This window comes from Lissotriton vulgaris, chromosome 8 (assembly GCF_964263255.1).
Source record: "Lissotriton vulgaris chromosome 8, aLisVul1.2, whole genome shotgun sequence".
NCBI lineage: Eukaryota > Metazoa > Chordata > Amphibia > Caudata > Salamandridae > Lissotriton > Lissotriton vulgaris.
Window position 1 is genome coordinate 485,669,906 of NC_141696.1, and position 20,708 is coordinate 485,690,613.

A 20,708-nucleotide genomic window follows, 5' to 3' on the forward strand; every position below is an offset into this window, starting at 1 on the left:
CATTTTAAATAACTCATTTTTGTTACAGCAACTAATTTTGCTATCAACATTAAGGGTGACACATGTTCAACGCGGAAGAAGAGTTTTTGAAGGTGTAGTGTTGCACAAGGTGTATGGTGATGTGTTTTGTTAGATTACATTTTGGGACAAGATACCACCTGATTTGTGTTCACTACCAAAAGACTGGTTTGAGCAGACACATTTCTGCCTAAACAGCATATATATATACATCAGGTAGTGTGATGTTAACCCCTCCCATGCTCATGACGGAGCCGCTCCGTCATGAGCATCGGCTGAGCTGTGCTCATGACGGAGCGGTTCCGTCATGGCCCTGCCGCCGCGCATGCGCGGCGCGTTCTATTGAGCGGGCGGGGCCATGACGGAACCGCTCCGTCACGAGCACAGCTCAACCGCGGCTCGCCCCCCTCCCCCTAGCGCTGCGGCGGAATTGCCGCTGCAGCGAAGGGGTTAAAAGTGACAGTTGTAGCAAACATGCCACTAGTTTTTATTGTGTCAGGTGTGATGCTCCTTTACTATTGTGAATGATGTTACGTTAGCCCTATTACAGGTGACATAGCATAACATTCTAATATGATACAGTGGATGTTCCAAACATCACATTGGTAAGTTGGTTTTATACACAAATAAGAGTGAGCATGTGAGCCACAATGAGATTAAATGGCTACATTTTTAACTTAAAACATATCCCAAATGTATTTTGAATCAAAAATACTATTTCATTCATGTTACAAGTGACAGATTTGCATGATGTCATACTTCTTCACAAAAATGCATGTAAACCAGTCTTTAAAAAAATAAGTGTGATAGGAATACAATTTGTGGTACAACACAGACAGGAATGTGTACACATTGGTGCGAAAGTACCACATACCCAAAACCATTTTACAATGTCCTTTGTTATGTCCAGATGATAAATCAATGATGGAGAAAAGTGGGATTCTTAAAGGGACTTTTGCAGATAGAATGTTTCATCACATATATGTTGGAGTATCCAATATGAAAAACTCAATAATCAGGCCCAAATCAAGCCTCATTTGGAAAATGCAGAAATGCATCAAGTAATCTGTAGCATATTGTGAATTGAATTTGAATCTTTGAGGAACAATTATATATGCATCAGTGTATGTAGTATTTACTGTGATGTTGTACCAATTTTTGCCTAAAGTGTAAGCCAGGATATTTTATAAAACAATTTCACTATGGTAAAACATACTTCTAATAAGTAGAGATTTGTAGAAGTCAAATGTAAAATGTTTTGCTTTGTACTGAAGTGGATTAGAAATGTATCGAGAACTATGGGGCATATTACCAAGGGTCATTATCGCCGCATTAGCGGGACTTTTTCCCGCTAATGCGGCGATAATTTCATCGCCCTATTACCAAGCTGTTGCTAACACCAGTTAGCGACAGCTTGTAGGTGATAGCGCGCATTTAGGGGCCCACTTTGCATGTCAGCGATAATTATCGCTAATGACATGCAAAGTGGGCGTGCCAAGATGTTAGCGACTGAAAACAGTCGCTAACATCGCAATCTCCAATTACCAACTTTTGGGAATATTCGCGCTAAGTGCGAATATCTCCAAATGCTAACGCTTGCCCTGAGCAGTTCTTAGCCATGTTATCCAATGGTAGGTGGATAACATGGCTAAGAGCATTAGCTCGGTAATGCATGAATATCGCGGACTTTTCAGCGATATTCATGCATTTCGGCCGATTTTTATCGCTTAGGAGATAAACCTTGATAATAGCAAGGCTCCTAAGCGATAAAAATAGGCGAAGCACGGCGATAAAACTATTGCCGCTAACCAAGCATAGCGATAATTATCGCTTATGCTTGGTAATATGCCCCTTTGTATTTACTTAGGCTGTAGAAGTCATGTCAATCCACCACAAAATATTTTTCTTAATTTCTTCAACTGCAAAAGTATCTACTTAGTGCGTGATACATTGATAAGCTACTGCAGTACATAATCCATATAATATTTTTTACATTTGCAATATAGTTTAGTTACTTGCAGTAAGTGTTACCATTGTGAAATACCCAAATAAATAAAACTGCCTTTCAGGTTATACAAATATGTGCACAACATTGCAGTATTTGTTGACACACATGGATTCATATTACTTTTTGTGAATGAAAATAATGCAGATTTTTGGGCCTTGTAAATACACTGCAGAGATATTTTTGTTTTTTTATCCTTTTTGGTGACATAAGTTCACTTTTCTAAACAACAAAATCCAACCATTCAGAGGTGTTAAACAGTTCCTGCAGAGAAATGAAAAGGGACGAGACAAGATCATACATGATATAGGAGCTATCATGGGGAATTACAAAATTGTGACTAAATGGTTTCTGAAAATGTTGCCGACATGCATGAGCTTATGATGCTAATGTTGAACCAAAAGTTTGAGAGCTTTGAAGTAGGTGCACTATGAAAACTTGTAAAATGTTTTGTAATCAACGTTTGTGATCAGTTCTATTTACACAGATACAATAAACAATTGTATATCCCATTTCAGCATCATCAGGAGCAGGCGGAGGAGACATTGGCCACGTAGACGGGGAAGCAGCTGGCCACTGTGGTTTGGGTGTTGAGATCACCAACACCAAGGGAACCAGTGGCATGGCGATTAAGGGGAGTGCAACAGAGGCCGCCAACTCTACATCTTTAAATGCCTCCACATGCGAGGCACTCCCTAGTGGCGGTGGACCCTGCAGGAACTCTACCAACTGCATCCTTGCCCCCCACTCAGAAAACCATCCCCACCCTCCCTCTTGCTCCCCTCCCAGTTGGCCAAAAACACTCTCCTAAAAGGGGTGGCGTTCTCCTTACTGCAGGCATCTGATCTCCTGCCCCTGTCCCCCAGCTGTGCTAAGTGAGGAGTGGATTGACTTCCTATGTAACATCTCTGTAGGCCTGACTGCACTCCTGAATGCCATCCAGGGGATTAGTTGCCACATGCAACAAATGGTAACTTACCTGGAAGGCATTCATAGTTTTATGTCTGGCCTGCAGAGAGCATTACAGGCCTAGCCTCCTCACTGACCCCAACCTCCCGACTAGCCCAACCTTGTGCCTCAACATAGTTCCCTTCCCCATCCCAATTCCCAATTCCCAGCCCTGTCCCAAGCACACTCACTCCTTTGCATGCACCCACACCAAAAAACACAGACACACACCTAAACAACATACAAAGCATGGGGAACAAAGCCCCAGGGCCAAACTGGTTCTCTATCGACCTTATTAAACATGAACCAGATTTCTGGGCACCCCTTTTATGTAATGTTTTTAATAACTTAACAAACACTCATCCCAAGTACTTGGTCCACCAGCATTATTGTGCCCATTTTTAAAAAAGGAGATCAATCTAATCCTAGTTGTTACCGACCAATTTCTTTGATAGAAAATATCCTAAAATTTTTAGGAAGGGTCAGATTTAACAAAATCAGGTCATGGGCCGAAAAGGATTAACATTTTAAATCAGTGCCAGCTGGGCTTCAGAAGTAAACTGGGAACAATTGAACAGTGTCTTAACCTAAATCTTATTATTGGAAGGTATTCAATAGCACAAAAGTCAACTATTTATTTGGCTTTTATGGACCTCACATCAGCGTTTGATTTTGTCAACAGGTCACGCTTGTGGTTGGTCCTTTTAAACTACGGGTTGGATGAGGCTTTGGTTCATTTTTTGGCACATTTGTACAGGGACTTGTAGGCGCGGGTGAGGATTAGTAATGATGGGGAGGTTTCAGGTCACATTGCCATCGGTAGAGGGGTCAGACAGGGATGTGTACTGGCCCCTCTACTATTTATTCTTTATATAAATTAATTACATTACGCCCTGTCAGAACTCACTAACTATGTACCAAAAATCAATGGTAGTATACTCCCTGCGCTTTTATACGTGGACGATGCGGTCCTTATGGGTCGCACCCCGAATGCACTGCGCACTTTAGTTGGGGGCTTCGTATCCTTTATGGCTGATTTAGAGCTTTGCACCAATTTTAATAAATCATTTATAATGACATGTGGCCCAAATAAACATTGCATTAATTCAATAACTTCAGCCCGCGAACGTCTACTACGCACTCGCACTTTTCCCTATCTGAGCTTAGTATTTTCTGAGACAGGATCTTGGGCGGCTCATGCTGCCCATAGTAGGAGCAAGTTTTTAAAAGCAACTAATTCTATTTTGAGCCTACCCCAGCCAAAACAGACAGACATAGTTTTATCCCTATTGAAGATCTATAAATCGCAGTACATCCACACTGCCACATATGGCGCCGAAGTCTGGGGTTTTATAAATTGCAGTGGGATTCAAAGAGAAGAAAATAGATTCTGCAGGAAAATCCTGGCGGCCCAAATTTCTTCCCCGACATATGTATGTCACAGGGAACTAAATTTGTATTACATAGAAGATTTTATTAGGTCACGCCCAGCTATATTTTGGTTAAAAATATGGCTAAACCCAGCAGCATTTTTAACAAGGTAGATCATCGTAGACTGCCTTAAATGTGATAAGGGAGGATATATACCCTGGCTTTCCTCTGTCAGAAAAAGCCTAATCAGCGTGAACATTGAACATGTTTTCCTACACCCCTCAGCATTAGAGGGCATGAATAAAAGAGCACTTATGGGTGTATTGTATGAATCTTATAACAACGAAAGACACATCATAGAGCGTTCCAAACCTTCAGTTGACAGGTACATGTCCCTACTGGAGGTAAACAGCCCTCAAACACACATGCCGCTTCCCTTAGGGATTTAACAATAATCTTGAGCAAACCTGTCCGTGTGGCACTGGCAGTAACCAAATGGTGGTACACTTTTTATTCTTTTGTAACTTCCATGGAAAATATATACGAAACAATGTTTGATTCCGTATTTTGAGACATTTGCCAACATTTGCCAACATTGACTATAGATCAGCGCATCTCGAGATTCTTAGACTCGAAAGCGACGACTTGATTTTCCGAGCAAGTTCGTTTCTGAAAGCGGTAGTCCGCTCATGCATCTCCATGAGTGATCTTTAATGTGGTATGGGCATTTGCCCACATAACAATGTTGCTTTGTATATTTGTATATAGTCATTGTTATTAGTAACACTTGTACCACGCTGCTAATTCTATTCACAACTAATTGCACTTGCCCACTTAATAATGTTCCTTTGTATATAGTCATTGTTATCAGTTACACTTGTATCATGCTGCTAATACTGTTTACAACTAATTGCACTTTATTTTAATATGACGTTGCTGCTAAATGCCTGTCCAACCCTTTTTTTTAATGTTTTAACTCTGTTCATTAACTGGTAAATCGTTACTATGGCACTGTTGTCGTATATTATGCCTTTTAACATTATATACAATTGCAGTTTTTATCAAAGCTACTTCTTTTAATCTAGCCTTAAGCACCACAGTTTTTAATAGGAATTTAAATACGAGTTGTATTTCTGTTGGGGGTGATTGAATTGTGCTTTTATGGATATTTGTATCTGAATAAAGATTATTGAATTGAATTGAACACACCCACTGCCAGCTCCAGCACACCAACAGATACCACCCCACCACCACATCCACACCCACCAATACTAGCACAACCACAGCCACCACCCCACACCCATATGTACCACCACATGCACACCCACAAACACCACACCCACCAGCAGACCCACATGCACCACCACCAGCACACCCACAGACACCACCCCACCACCACACCCACATGCACTACCACCAGCACACCCCCAGACACCACACCCATATGCACCACCATATCCACAAGCACCATGCCCAGCACCTCAACAGCATACTCATCCACACACACATACATTAGAAACAACACCCACAAAACAAAAACACCCACACTCACCCAAACAACATACACCTAGGAAGAAACAGACACCCAAACGTGCAAAACATACACCAGACCCACATACAACTGCAATCTCAACAGACACATGCACACCATCCACTACCACTCCCTCTACCTCCCAAACCCAACCTACTCCCAACAATCATACCCATTTTTCCCATGAAATAGAGTTATTTGCCCTTGCCATGAACCCTTCCAAACCCCAACCCAACCCTCCCAAACAGCAAGCCACACCTTCCAAAACCCAACCCACCCCTCCCAAATCTAAACCCACCACTCCCAAAGCTAAACCTACCCCTCCCAAAGCCAAAAATACCCCTACCAAACCCAAAACCACCTCTCCCAAACCCAATCCCCATCCACACTCCCACGAAACATCATTGAGGTGCCTGCTCTGTGCCCACTAGATGGTCCTTCTTGAGGTGGTTCCCATTGGCAGTTATATGAAAATGGGTTTCTCTGACTGCACCAAACCTACTCAAACCAAATTATTAGCAATTTACTTTTTGATTCCTCAGGACTTTTTAATGACAACTGATACCCCAAACCCCTGAGGATTGGTCCAATCATTTACAGATCCCTTTCAGGCAAGCCTTCACACACTGAAAACATTTAGGACAAGTAAAAAGGATGCTTTGTGGTTTTGAAGTAGAGGTCTCTCATATCAACCCTAAGATGCCAATGTCTCCACAGATAATTGCAATAATTACCTTAAGGACTTTCTTAATGACTGCACATACTGGAAATGCAACAAGGAAATATTGAAGCGCTCCACTCAATGGTTCTGAAAGGACATTTTTCAGGAAAAAAAATCCCAGAGATTTGCCAAATATATTGAAACAATATCTTTCTACCTTCCTCAGATTAGAGGTGTAGAAGGAACTACAAACATTCTTTATATATGTCAAAGACCACCCATCTCTGTTAGACACCTCTAACAACTGTTCAAAATTATTTTTGATGTAGTAAGTTTGGCCAACAAACCATCAGCTTTTACTGTTGATAACCCAGAATCAAATATAAAAATGCTGTGCAAGTCTCTACTGAAAAAGTAAATACTATTGAACTCTCTCTACTGCCAACATCTGCCACTGGCAAATCTTAACTTAAAGTGCAATTCTCAGATGACTGGATCTCATGTTACTGAAAGGTTGGAGTGTGATTTATTTAACACTATTGTCAAGTTGAAACCTTTAATCCACTTTTCTGATGCACTTCCTGGAAAAACATGCACGGAGTGCCAGAAAGATCTTATTCTACTAGAGAACTTTAATTAATACAGCACTTGTAAAAGTTGTGCTTCCTGATTGTCTTAGCATTGGAAAAGTCTTTCTGCCTTCTGAGGAAACTCTCTACTGATGTCAACTGACAACGGGCGGCCCGACATCACATCAAAAGCTTATACTTGAATACCTGAAGGCTTATTGAATTGTCATTCAATTACCTACAGCTGTATGATCTCCACATGCTAAACTGATCCCGCAGTGACTACCCTTGCCTATGATTTTGGTGGGTCCTCTAATTGATTACAGCTGACCGCATTAGACTTCTCATATAAAATACTCACCAGCTTCCGTATTGATCTACTAAGATACAGCACCTTGGTGCATGGCATATCCTTGCCTAACCGGGCACCCATTGCGTCCTCTCGACAACATATGAATTGGTTCTGTCCAGAACATCATCACATGAGCACATCTCTATGCAACTTATGTCCCCTGCACCCTTGTCCTAAAGAGACCCTGTATCATGAGAGGGTCGAAACGTCATCGACTGCATAAAGAGAGAGCCTGAAAATAATGAAAAATACAATTCACTGTATTATAATTGCCAATACTCCTCTTTTTTATCTCCAAAACCACCTTCCTTGTCTTATGTCACCTTTAGAGATTTTTTCTACATCACTGTTAGGTTATAGTTACACCACTGGGGCTCACTAAAATCACGTTCGGTTGGTAGATAATGTATATACCTTAAAAGTCTTCTCCACTCTGTACGATCCTCTATGGTACTTATGATTTCTATGTTTAAGATATAAATAAAATAAAGTGCATTCACTTCGGCTGAAGTGATTATGAATATGATATACTGTCTTGTGGGCTTTTTATACCTATCTAATAGTGTCAGACTGAATTGAATTAAGGTCACTACGTATATATCCCTTTACCTCTGTTTTGTTTTGATTTAGTTCCAGCAAGTTACATTTTCTTGCATGAATTGTAATTGTTTTTCTTAAAAGATTTTCTTGTGAACACTGTTTCTGCTTAGATGTAGCATTCTAAAAGCAGCTTCAAACCCTCCACTTCCAAAGGAACTTTGATTTTGCTCATAACAGTCATCTTTAGACTTTGAATATACTTCTCTGTTGTATCATGCATCTGCTCAGGACCATATGTATTTGCTGCCTACTAGGGTAAACCTCCCCATCGTTACTTCTACTCACTACTTTCTTAGCTCTGCCAACCTTTAGTTCTACATATTAAATACTTCCGTAAGAAAAAATGTTATCTTTTTTTATTTTGTTTATTTTATTGCTTATTACTTGCTAACTGCCCCACATTTATATGAACTGATTAGTGTGTCCGTTTGTTGCTCAATTATAATTCACTCACCGGTCTGCTATATATTACTGGCTGTGTCTTTTGTCAACATTTTTACCTTTTTATACTTTGCACACTGAATGATTCATTATACAGTGCTTGAAACCCCAGTGCCATATTATCTCTATGGAAAACACCACAGATACAAAAAAGGATTGTCCATGCCATCTAGACTATTGAAAGAGGTGTTGCTGCTTCAAGAATCAGGTGTGGCCTTAATCATGCTGTATACTTTTCCAAGCTGAAGGTTCTGAGAAGGCAAAAGGAGCAATGCATACTAACAAAGAAAGCAGATTTGAATTTAGAATATATTAGGAATGAAATTCGGACGCAGTGAATTACCACATTGTCAATCTGATGTATGCTTTGTCTTTGCAGGGCTGAATGAATATGTTTACTTGTCAACTTTGCTTGCAATGCTTGGCTGTTAGGCTATTTTGCCAATATGAAAAACATTAATCAGATATATACAATTAGGAAGGCAAAGCATTCTAGGCATTAGTCGATGTTTAAATATGAGGCTTTATTTCAGTAATGCCACACAGTTGGCATGGAGACTAATTTACTGTGCTTGCTAGTACAATCAACATATATTTGATGGAAAAACAAAACATAAGTTACAAATAAAACAATGCTCTTCTGATTACCATTGGCATACTTTGTTAGCGCTAAACTACTTACTGCAAAATAGACACGTGTTAGTTTCTATTTGATTATGCAGCATGAAGTTTTCATATTTTATTTTTTGCTATGTTTGATAGTTGTAAATGATCACAAAATGAATGCTTGTTTCAACAGTCGGTTTACATTACATTTGTTCTGTACATATAGTAGTTAAATCTACATACCTTTGTTTAACTGTTGATGGGAACAAATAAGAATGCTCTATTTGATTTATATTTTGGCAAACAAACTGCATTTTACCAACACAAATGTTTTTTATAGCGTATGACAACACACAGAGCTTAACTCCACAGTTAACTGATTGTTCTTTCAAGTTTACATTTTTTGGTAAAATTCATACATATCTAACACATGACCACCAATGAAAATAAGCACATAGGTTTAGGAAAGATAAAAGTATGCTAATATTCTTGCACTTTGTCAACATATTTGTTCTAATTGTATAGTACAAAATACATGTTTGTTTTTCCATTTTTCACCCCATCAGAACTAAAGGTATTTTTCTTCAGGATAAATCTGATTCACAAATGAGACTCACACAGGGTTTGAAATATAAAAAAAAATACATTGAAATAGCTGAGTCCAATTCACAATGTACACACCATGTGATTTGCGATGCTTGCACATATTATATTCTGCATTTGCATTTTGTACACAACAGATGGGTGTATTGCTACCACGTAATTGCTTATCAAATATGCAAACATTAGCTTTCCAATGGAACTGTAAGAGGATTGGTAAAGGACATGCAATATACATTTGTAAAAACTCAGAAAATAGTAACCATTTGGGTATTCACAGAGTTAGAACAATGTCCTTCCCCATTTAATTGTGCCCCTATCATAGACAAGGTATCAATATTTTTTATTGGTTTTGGTCTTGATAGATATGATCAATATTTAACACTGTATTTCTGTTTCATCAAAACAGATATATTGCACTTTAAATATACAAACTAGTCATTTACACTTTGCTTTTAACACGGCTTCATATAACTTTCTTAGGGATAAAATAGTTCAACAGTCTTCTTAGGCTAACAAAACTATCATTTTGTAATAGGCCAATGAGCACTTAAATCCATCATGGATTTACCCAATTATAAAGCTTCTACAGGACAATATGAGATGGTCAAAAATGTGTGTGGTTGCTGAAGTGCATAAACAATCCAGCTCTCCAGTCATCTTCCCCCAATGTCCTCTAACTGCTTTACAATTCCCCTGATTAAGAATCATAATTGATATATAGGCTCCTTTGTTCATAAGGGCCCATCAAATTAATACCAAAAAGATGCCTAATGACAGCTAAAATGAATGCAAAAACCTTCAAGGAACTCAAGCACACTAGTCTTTCGTCTGATCTGTGATAAGGTGATGAGGGCACTTTTTTCTTAAAATTCGGTTTAAACATTCAACTTTGATCGTTTGATTTAGAAATACATAACACATATTTTGGACACTCTATCACCTTATTGAGTTATATGAAATTCCTTTCTTAACTTAGTTATTTATTCCTAATATATTTTAAAGAATCAGTTTTCGGGCTGTGTCTACTTGTCAGCAATATTGGGATTCAATGAATATCTGGTAAGATTAAACAAATCAATAAACATTTTGATACTCAACTTGGCCTAAAACGGTCTGGTATAAATTGGGCAAGTGTGTGGCAAAATGGAATGCAATTATTTTAAAAGAAACCGGAAAATGAACTACAATACAATTCATAGCTATGCATTTTTCCTAATCCTAGCCATGCAAGACATACACATTGACTACTGTAATCAAAAGTATGTTTTGGAAATTGGATATACTTCACCAATGCATGTGCATGCCCTACAGATCCACAAGTGCATTATGGAATAGGCACTTTACACTTGTTACAATGGAATGTACCCAAATAAAAAGCAGTAAAGTATTATTAGTGTATAAGTGAGTGTACATTATGCAATGTGTAGTTTGCACATTTCAAAGTAAACTTCATTTAGACAATCCCTGTCTTCCATGTCTGGGTTCCTATAATCAGTCCTGTATTGTCCCATTTTAGATACCTGTGAAAAGTCATAAAGAGGCTTAGAGCCGGGCAGTATGTGGCTATTGAAACTTCTTATATAGTGCACACAGTTTGTTTTATAAATAGTTATTGTGCTGCCAAAAATAGACCTTTTTCATTCATGAGAATTCCTTGATTGTAGGCACTGGCAATTCAACACATTTGTATTGGATGCAGGTCCACTGGTACTTCATGTGTTTGAAAAGAAATAACCTTTCCTTTCCTCTTAAATACCCATTAGATGATTACATATTTGATAAAACTAATAAATAAACTGGAGGATATTTGTACAGTTTTAGACACAGTGAATCACAGAAGCAGACAACACAGAAACAGCAGAGGACAGACAGGGTTATCAGCATAAAATGGAGAGAGAGTCTGCTGAAAATGACACCCATTACTGAATTGTTGAAATTGCCTTAATACTGCGAGTGCAGGTTTTCCCAAATGAAAGTCATCTCTCAAAGGGGAAGAGTTTACTTCTGGGCTCTATTTCATTGCCTACTATTTGAGGAGGGTAAGTAGAACTATACTTGTTCTGGACTACCTGAAGCTTGAGTGCACAATCAACATGGCTGTTTAATTATCACTTTCATGTAAATAATAGCAGGAGAACCCAGCCAATGCCATACAACTATTAGAAAAATAGGTAAAACTAATTAAAACATTTTTTTAATTAAGTAAACGTTTTACGTACGGGACGAATCAAAACATATTACCACATTTCTTTTCTACTCAATGTTTGTATTTCTCTACCTGACAATAGAGGTCTAAATTTCCTGATAGCCAATCCTCAAATCTAGAACTTATTTTATGCCAAAAGGGTAAACAATGCATGGACCTGTTCCATTTGTGTTCTTTTCTCTGCAGTCTCTTCCACAGCCCTCTTAAATATCAGAGAGACAACATTTACCAGCTTTTAAGTATTCAAAATATTCATCTTAGAAATGAAAAACAAAAAATTAATTTAGAAATACATATACAATTAAATATTAAATAAATAAATCAATACATACAATTCAACAGGATGACCTCTTCAACATGGGCCTAATATCTCTTTCGCTGCGGCGGCTATTCCGCCACAGCGCTAACGGCCGCGGGGGCGCGCGGGTGAGCTGCGCGGGTGACAGAACCGTTCCATCACGGCTCGTTGGTGAGCTGTGTTCATGACGGAACGGTTCCGTCATGGCCCCGCCCGCTCAATTAAACGCGCCTCGCAGGCGCGAAATCAGTGCCGCGCAGGCGCGGCGGCCGGGCCGTGACGGAACCGTTCCGTCATGAGCACAGCTCGCCCGCGAGCCGTGACGGAACCGTTCCGTCAATAGCCTCGAAGAGGTTAAATGAACTTGCTTAGTGTTCTGTTTTGCCCTGTGACAGCATTTAGAAGCATCATCCTCTCAGCCTTTCGTTTAATAGATGCTGTAATGGGAGCATTCTAAAAGCAAGGGACATTGGATACATTGAATTGCAACCATTTTTGAACATGTATAAATAATACATGCCTAAAACACATAAAAGAAAGGAGGATTAGGACTCAAAGATTAAATAACACCTAGATTACGAATGGAAACACTCATTACATCGAGTTGTTCTCCTAGATACCTTCCTTACTTAAGAGATACACTCTTTGGACGGGCAGCTCCTCCTTTACATTGTACCCATACCCAGAGAACACCTGGTCCTACCAGTCATATTATTTACCTGCATATTTCATCTTTTCACCCACTTATTTCCGACAAGAGGAGAGGGTGGGGTGTACATTTGCTACAGAGAAGACGAGTCACTGTATTTTTTATAATGCCTAGTCCATGGCTACTTTGATGTTCTTCCTAGCTACCCTGCTTACTCACTAGGCTATGCCCAGACCATTCACTGCCTCTTGATTAAAGAGGGCAATGCAAAAACTATTGCTTTAGTTTCTGCATTTTGAATGAAGGAAACTGAAAATCAGTGTACTAAATAGTGGAACAGTGAAACAAAGCTTTCCGCTTCAACAATTTTCAGTTCAAGAAAGGCAACATGAAAAATTATTAGTTTTGACATAATGAAAAATATTTTACCATCAATAAGTATATAAGAAACAGAGCCAACATAATCACAGTTTCATCCAGCACATTTAATGGAATTTCTACAAATGAAAACTGTGGTAAAAGCACCTTACCATAGTTTTCTTTCTGCTCTGCAGTTTTATAACAATTATTTTCTATGATTATAATTCTACAATTATATATTATTATTCTTGTTGTTCAATATTGCACACTTGCTTCAATAGAGTAGCAGCTTCTTAGCACTGAGTAACATGCTCAGCACTTGATGTAGTAAATGGTCCTAGAGTGATTTGGTAATAGTATGTAGTAATGGACATGCTGCTTGATATTTATTGAATTATTTCATTAAGTGTATTTATTTATTTTATACCTTGGATGCTAGCTATGAACCTGCAGAATTTTCTGAGCTATCTATGTTGAAAGATCCACTGTGTTGTTCTAAATCTCGAACTGAGGTTTTGGAAACCAACTTATAGTGCTCTGGGAGTTATTCAATTATCTCAGTGTCTACTGACATATCACAAAATAGGGAGAACATAGTGAGGCATTTGCTTATGTTCACACTGCCAAATCACATATGTATGTATTATTTGCATTCCATATGCTTTAACTCCATTACCCCATTGCTTGAATGAGCAAAGTCAATGAATGAGTATAATGTTTTGATACAAAGGGCCTGAATGCTTAGACGTGTACTGAATATATCTACCAAAGGTAGCCTGGTCAGACTGGAAACCAAAATTCATGGTTGCGAATATTTTCAAGTCAGCCCCATACGGCTGGAAAATACAAGTGTAGCATAATGACGAGCAGAGACAAGGACTTGAGACGGCTGCTTAGGAATGGAGTTGTATCTGTAATGGCGCTGAGTAACCTCTAATGTACTCCTTCTGGACCACATTTGCATGGACAATGAGAACAGCATTCCACTAATGTCACTGAGTTTGCAGTTGCTGGTAGAACTATGGTTGGAGTACATGAAGGAGCCTATTCACAAAGGGATTTTAGAGTACATTTAGTGGAACTCCAGTAGTACTCTTTTAAATACTATTACCAGCCTTTGTGAATCATACTAAAAAAATCGAAAATGGGAATAAAGTTGGAATATTCATATACAGTTACTGCAAATGAAAAGGACCTTAATCTCTTTGCACATTTACTGATTGGAAGTTGGACATTCAGGGGTCAATTCACAAAGGCATTTAAAAGTAAATGAACGAATGCCCTTATAGTACAACTTCCCATAAATAAATGCTTTTGTACAAACAGCATTTTTTATTTAATGAAAAATTTCAAATGGTTCCACACCTGAATTCAACTCTCAGCACACAAGTTTCCTATTAAAGGATGTGCTTCCCATAGGTAAAGTGAACCATTGTCCTCCCTTCACACCTTATATCAGGCGGGGGTTCTGTTTTGAGTTATTCTATTTATCTTTTTGAGTGGCTCCAGACATTTCAGAACAAGTAATGCTCAACATACTTGCATCTGCATAAGGGCTGAAAGAAGGGATGTAACGTTTAAGGTTACTTGAATGCATTTGCTTCCTCTAAAATTCCTTTTTTGGCAATTATTAAAAAAATAATTAAAGTAGAAAAAATACAAATAAAAAAATACTTAGTTTAGCAATATCAATAAACTCTATAATATAGAAAACATGTTTGACTTCTATCTCCATCTTTATTGCTAAAACTCTACATAATGAAGTATTATTGATAAATACATTGCGTTCAGACTATAGGAATTGTTTATGGCTCCATAAGGGTGAAATAATAAATACACATATATATTTGAATCTTCAAGAATGAACACATAATGTATTGGTCCATCAGCATAATGGCCAGTCTCCTGGTCACTTTTCAGGTATCTTTTTTTTATTTTTTTTGCTTTAGCTTGTGTTCATTTCAATCACACTCGTAGCAAAACTACAATGACCGCAACTGAAAACCGTAATAGCAAAATAACACCATATTTCAGTTAATTGCACATTGCCTGATTCCTTCCTCCATAAATTGTGCCACAAGGCATTTGGTTAGCAATAGTATTTTTCCACTGAAATGCTGCATATTGCAACATGTCCGGTAGCGCTCACGCTGATCCTTGGGGCAGCATTTTGACTATAACAGTTTCTTACTCGATGTGGTTATCTGGCCCCTCTGGGCTTGAATCAGAGTCACTGAAGGCCTCTACTTTTGTGAAATTGGGGTTAAGCGTCACACTTTGCCTGGACCTCACCGGCGCCAACTCTGATAAAATTATATTGTCACTTTTTACAAGGGTTGTTTTGTCCATATTTTCTTCACTGTGTTTAGCAACCACAGCATCCAGCATGTCTAATTTGGGTGTCACACGCCCGCTTAAAAACAGGTATTTCACCAAATAGGAGACAGCAATGTTAGTTAGGAGAGAAGTGACCATAGATAGAAATTTGAATGGGAATCTCTGGATATATATGTTGTTTTCATCTGCGTAGCAGCCAGGATAGCAGATAAGAGGCTGGAGGTAAAGGTAGGGTTCGCCTCCACTTATTCGTAGCAGGAATCCCAGGACGTAACCTGCGATTGAGCCGTATGTGTTGGTTCCTTTGATGAATAGAACACAAAGCAACTGAGGGAAAATGATGATATAGACAAGGTCAGAGCTGAGGTACCAGAGTCCATAAACTGACTTTGCAAGCAGTGCCATTGCTGTTGCGGCAGCTCCAAAAACAAAAACTGTGGCTCGCATGACCCAAATGATTTCTCTCTCTGATGCCTGAAAAACAAAATCATATTTTAGCAGACAAAAACTGACCACAAGAGCAATAAAGTAAGATGAAGCAAGTCTACAATGCAACCTAGAGTTGACAACTAACAAAAAGTGGGTGTATGATTGCAGTTTGTACACTTAGCACGCATTGCATACAATATTTCATATGCTATTCAAAGTTGTTTAAAATGTTTTTTAAAATTAGGTGATCTTTGGGAACTACTGTTGAATATATAAAAAGAGAAGGATGTGGTGCAAGAAGACCTGCGTGGTGGTGGTGCCAAACAGCTAAGGAAAATGACTTCTCTCCTTTGGGTCTTCTAACTACCCTATGTAATCAAACATAATTTCTGCACAACTTATTCAGTGCTGATATCTCAATAATTTACCAAGGTTACACTTTGGAGCAAAATATAAATAGTTCTCGGAAAAAGAGCTTTAATTCTGAATTCGTCCACCTGTGTTACAGAAAAGCCACCTCTTTGTCTTAAGGTTCTGAAGCAACCATGGAATGATTAAATTCAGGTATATTTTGTGTAAGAGAAATAATTTTCGAAGGAATCCATTAATGGCTGAGTGCACAAACTATTGAAAATGTGTGTTCTCAAGGACAAGGATTTGATGCTGGAATTCATCTCCTCTGCTCCATTGAAGCCCTTGTAGAAAATGTAACCTTCTCCAACCCACCTGAACCTCCCTGCATGTCTCTAATTATATATAAAATACCTTGTAGCACGTGCGATCCCAGGCTCTTGTGAAAGCATGGGGTGGATTTTAAGACCTCCTTTAGCTATGTCCTTATTTTCTAAACCAGTGCTGGGTTTTGTGTTAATGTTTGGCCTCTCATATGGGCATCACAAGATTGCTTCAGAAACATGCTAATCCTTTCCAGACTGAGTTGTGCCTAGGGCTAAGCGCTAAGCACAGAGCTTGCGGTTTTATCAATCCTTGATGACCGTAAGATGTAGGTGAATGGCATCAATCTTGGAGTACTAGTACAATTGTACACGCCTGTTACATTTAACACAGTCAACCATCTTGTCACCCAAGGATTTTCACAGTTAGACATTTGAAGCATCACTTTTGTATGGACTGAGTTCATATTAATACAGGCTTCAACTGTTGATCACCCATAATATTAATCTAGATCTCAATTAATCAAGTGTGGCGTCCCAGCGGGACTCGTCATTTCATTGCTGTCCTTTAATTACTCTTTGAAAGCCCTTGTGGCTAAATTACATCGATGCAACACACATTTCTATGTTTCCTATTGAAGCCTGGATCATCATTAGTCTTAAGAACAACAATCAAATCTATCAGAGACAGTGGTAGATGTCTAAGAGTTGTCTGAATCTCAATTCTTGTAAGGCTGAGGAGCTGTTGGCCATCCCTGACTCTCCTCTTTGTGATGCCAGATTATGTGCTTTAACCTCATCGCTGCTGTGCATTTTCCCCTCTTGTGCTGGAAAGTGTCATTTCACTTTATTTATGATGAGCTCAGCTCGTCATCAGCACAGCTCCACTGTGCCTCATGACGAGCTGAGCTCGTCATGAGCATGGAAGGGGTTAAAGAAACAGCATATCTGAGGACCACTTTTATAGTTCTCCTTTGCTGGTAGATGCTCCTGAATACATCAGCCAGATTAGTAAATGGACTATGAAGGTTTGAGCATGTGCCATCAACACTGACATCTTTATCTTCAGTGATAGTGACTAAAAGGATAGTATTTTAATCTATGCTAATTGTTTACAGAGTTGTCTATGCAATGTCACCAGCCTTTCAGGCCTTTATGTTTATGTGGAATCTTCCCTCACAGGGGTTTACATTTATTTGGAATCTTTCCGCCCAAGGGCTGTAATCATCTGGATTGTTTCCGCTCATGATACCCGAAATTAGGGAAGTAAAGTCATGAAGAAAAATCCTCAGAGTTGAGGCTGCTAAATACTAGAACACATTACCAGTCTTCCAGAGTAAAGAATATAGACTATTAAAATTCAGGAATCACCTGAATACCTGGCTGTTGAATAGGAATTTGGACCCTCTTGAGCAAGCTTACTTCAATTAACATGTTATGAAAGTAATTCTAACATAAAATATCTCTGCAAGTTACCAAACGTAGGGTCTGATTTATTATTTGGCAGTTGGCCTATCCTCTGCCCTGATGGAGGTGCCAAATTTTGAAATGTCAAGCCGGCCCACCTGACATTTCTAGCATTGGCAGGAACCGTCGTCATTGCAATTTCTTCCAATGCATTGTAATTTTGCTATATGGCTCTTCCAACATTACAGAGCTTCATGGCAAGCTTTACAGTTTTTATTTAAAATTTTCAGTAAGAAAATCCCAAAGCAAAATTTTCCGTTTGAAGATAAAAAAAACAATGCCTTCCTCACCAAGGGAGTTTCCTCACATTGCGAGGGGGGCATTGAGCACTTTCAGTGCCCCATACTGCTAGGTTTTTCCTGACGGTGACGGGCATTAAAAAACTGCTATATGTTCTCCCATCTAAATTAGGTGAGGGACATATAGTCAAACCTCCGACAGCCCCTACTTTGTCAAGCTATCAGAGAAGTTTGACCACATTAGAGACAGAGTAGTCTTTGCTGTCTTCTACTATGAACCACACACATTTGAATTGTGTGGGTAGACCTTTTCCTTGCCAGGAGGCAATTCCAATGCCATTGAGACGGAGTTCCCTCTCTGCCAAGAAATACATTGGGCCCATTGACTTACAATGCTGTTTACTGAGAAGGGCACTATATATGTGTGGTCTGGACTCAAGCCTTTGCATCTCTTAAATTTTAGAGCTGCTGCTGTGGACAGGGAATTTCAGATTATTGTAAAAGATTTGCTGGGCATGGGAACTGGTACACAGGATAAAATTAGTTCCATCAGCTTGATCCCAGGTTGGTTTCTTCAGCAGTACAAGAACCACTGCAAATTTAAATTTCAAGAGCACCATTCCTGAGGAGAACAAGTAGTCAAATAAACCCAACATTCAGTACCAACTTTAGGAACTATTTGCTGCATCAGTTTAGCAGGTCAAGAAACATGAGGTAATCGGGTGACTAGATGTTACCAATAAAGCAAACGCTTCTTGAAATTCTGATCAGTGGGAGTAGATTTATATTTTATTTTATTTCAACCAAATTAACAATGGAATCATGGAATCCCTGGGGTATATGTGGTTAATCTCTTCAATAAATAGATGTCTCTGTTTCAAGCTCAAGTATGGAACATTGATCCGTTAATCTTTTTCTCATTTCTACGTGGTTAGCTAATTGCTAACATGGGCCTTAGACAAGAAGTGTCAAAGGGGGAATAAACAAAGCATGTAAGCAATCTATACCAATTTTAAGAAAGAAACATTTATTCTGTTTGCTCCAGCATTTTTGTAGCATGCATGTTCTGTGGTGTTTCTGGGATTTCGCCCCTTCTTGGCTTTTGTTAGTTTATAGTTAATTGGCTTCTCTGGTTTTTATATTAATTTTACTCAAACAATATCTCAATTTCAATATTGAATGCATCATAATGTAATTTGTCATGGACACACACTATAAAGTTCTGACCAATGCTACACATACATATACAATGAAAGTCAGATAGTGGGTCTACTGAATTAACTACTGAATTAAGTGATACAATCTGTAATATAGAAGAGACTTACATTTTGTCTAAAAGCAAGCTGATAGATATTCCGAGCAAACATTGAGCTGGCTGACAATATTGAAGAGTCAGCTGAAGACATCACAGCAGCAGAGACAGCGCCAAGCCCAAAGAAGGAAATGTAAGGAGGACATAGATACTGAAGCACAATGGGTAAAATCATGTCCGCTTCCTTTCTGGTCTTGGGGTCTGGATAACCATACATCGTCTGGTTCCAGTCTGTGACATTAAACAAATAACAAAAAACTCATGATCTCAGCATGTGATTTATATCAGATAATGCAACAGATTTTAGTAAGTATTGGCACAGTAGGATGTCTTAGAACATACAATTCACAAAGCAGCAGAGGCACACCAGAGCATGTAATAATGTTCTCTTTTTTAATTCATGTTTCCAAGGAACTTTACAGTCCTAAATTCCAAAGCAGGTCCAAATTTATATAAGTCATTGCCTTTGTAGCATTATAATATAGCAATAACCGGGCAACCGTGTGTCCCTCAGAACCTGTGTATGTATATAGAAGGCTATAATGGTTCTGTGCTTGGCTGCAGTCTAGACTGCAGCCAAACACAGTTAAATCGAGAGCTTCAATCCAGGGATGTTGCCTGGCCCCCTAAAGCACCTCATTAACTCTGTGTCCTCCACGTTCTGGAATTGATTACCACATCGTGCTAGGGGTTTCACTTTATGAAGTAATCTTCACTCCTTGAGCTTATCTGACACATGCAGATCCACTGACGGCTTTCACCAAGCAAATGATGCCTCAGCGATTCACCCCACCGTTTGGGCTGTCAAGAAGACCCGCCATGACATTCTAATAATGCTCTGTCAGGATCGAAACATCGACAAATATACATGGTTCAGATCAATCAAATCTCTGGGTGTCAAATCAATAAGCAAACCTGCCAGAGTTATTGCTTACCCTCGTTCTGACCGCATTCTAATTCTTTGTGTAAATAAATTGTACATAATATCACCTTGTATATATGCACTGCACCACTATCCCTGAGCACTTAATG

The 20,708-nt window shown here is 38.9% G+C and overlaps 1 protein-coding gene across 2 annotated transcripts in view; it reads right to left on the reverse strand.

Moving 5' to 3' along the window:
- Window positions 1-14,721: 14,721 nt before the first annotated feature.
- SLC5A7 (solute carrier family 5 member 7) overlaps window positions 14,722-20,708 on the reverse strand; it is a 382,470-nt gene continuing 376,483 nt past the window's right edge. For both annotated transcript variants that reach the window (XM_086934301.1, XM_086934302.1), the window contains exons 8-9: window positions 19,690-19,907; window positions 14,722-16,029 (exon numbers count right to left, since the gene is read on the reverse strand). In XM_086934301.1, coding sequence (XP_086790427.1) covers window positions 15,406-16,029; window positions 19,690-19,907 — 842 coding nt within the window. In that variant the 3' untranslated portion in view covers window positions 14,722-15,405. The remainder of the gene's footprint in view (window positions 16,030-19,689; window positions 19,908-20,708) is intronic.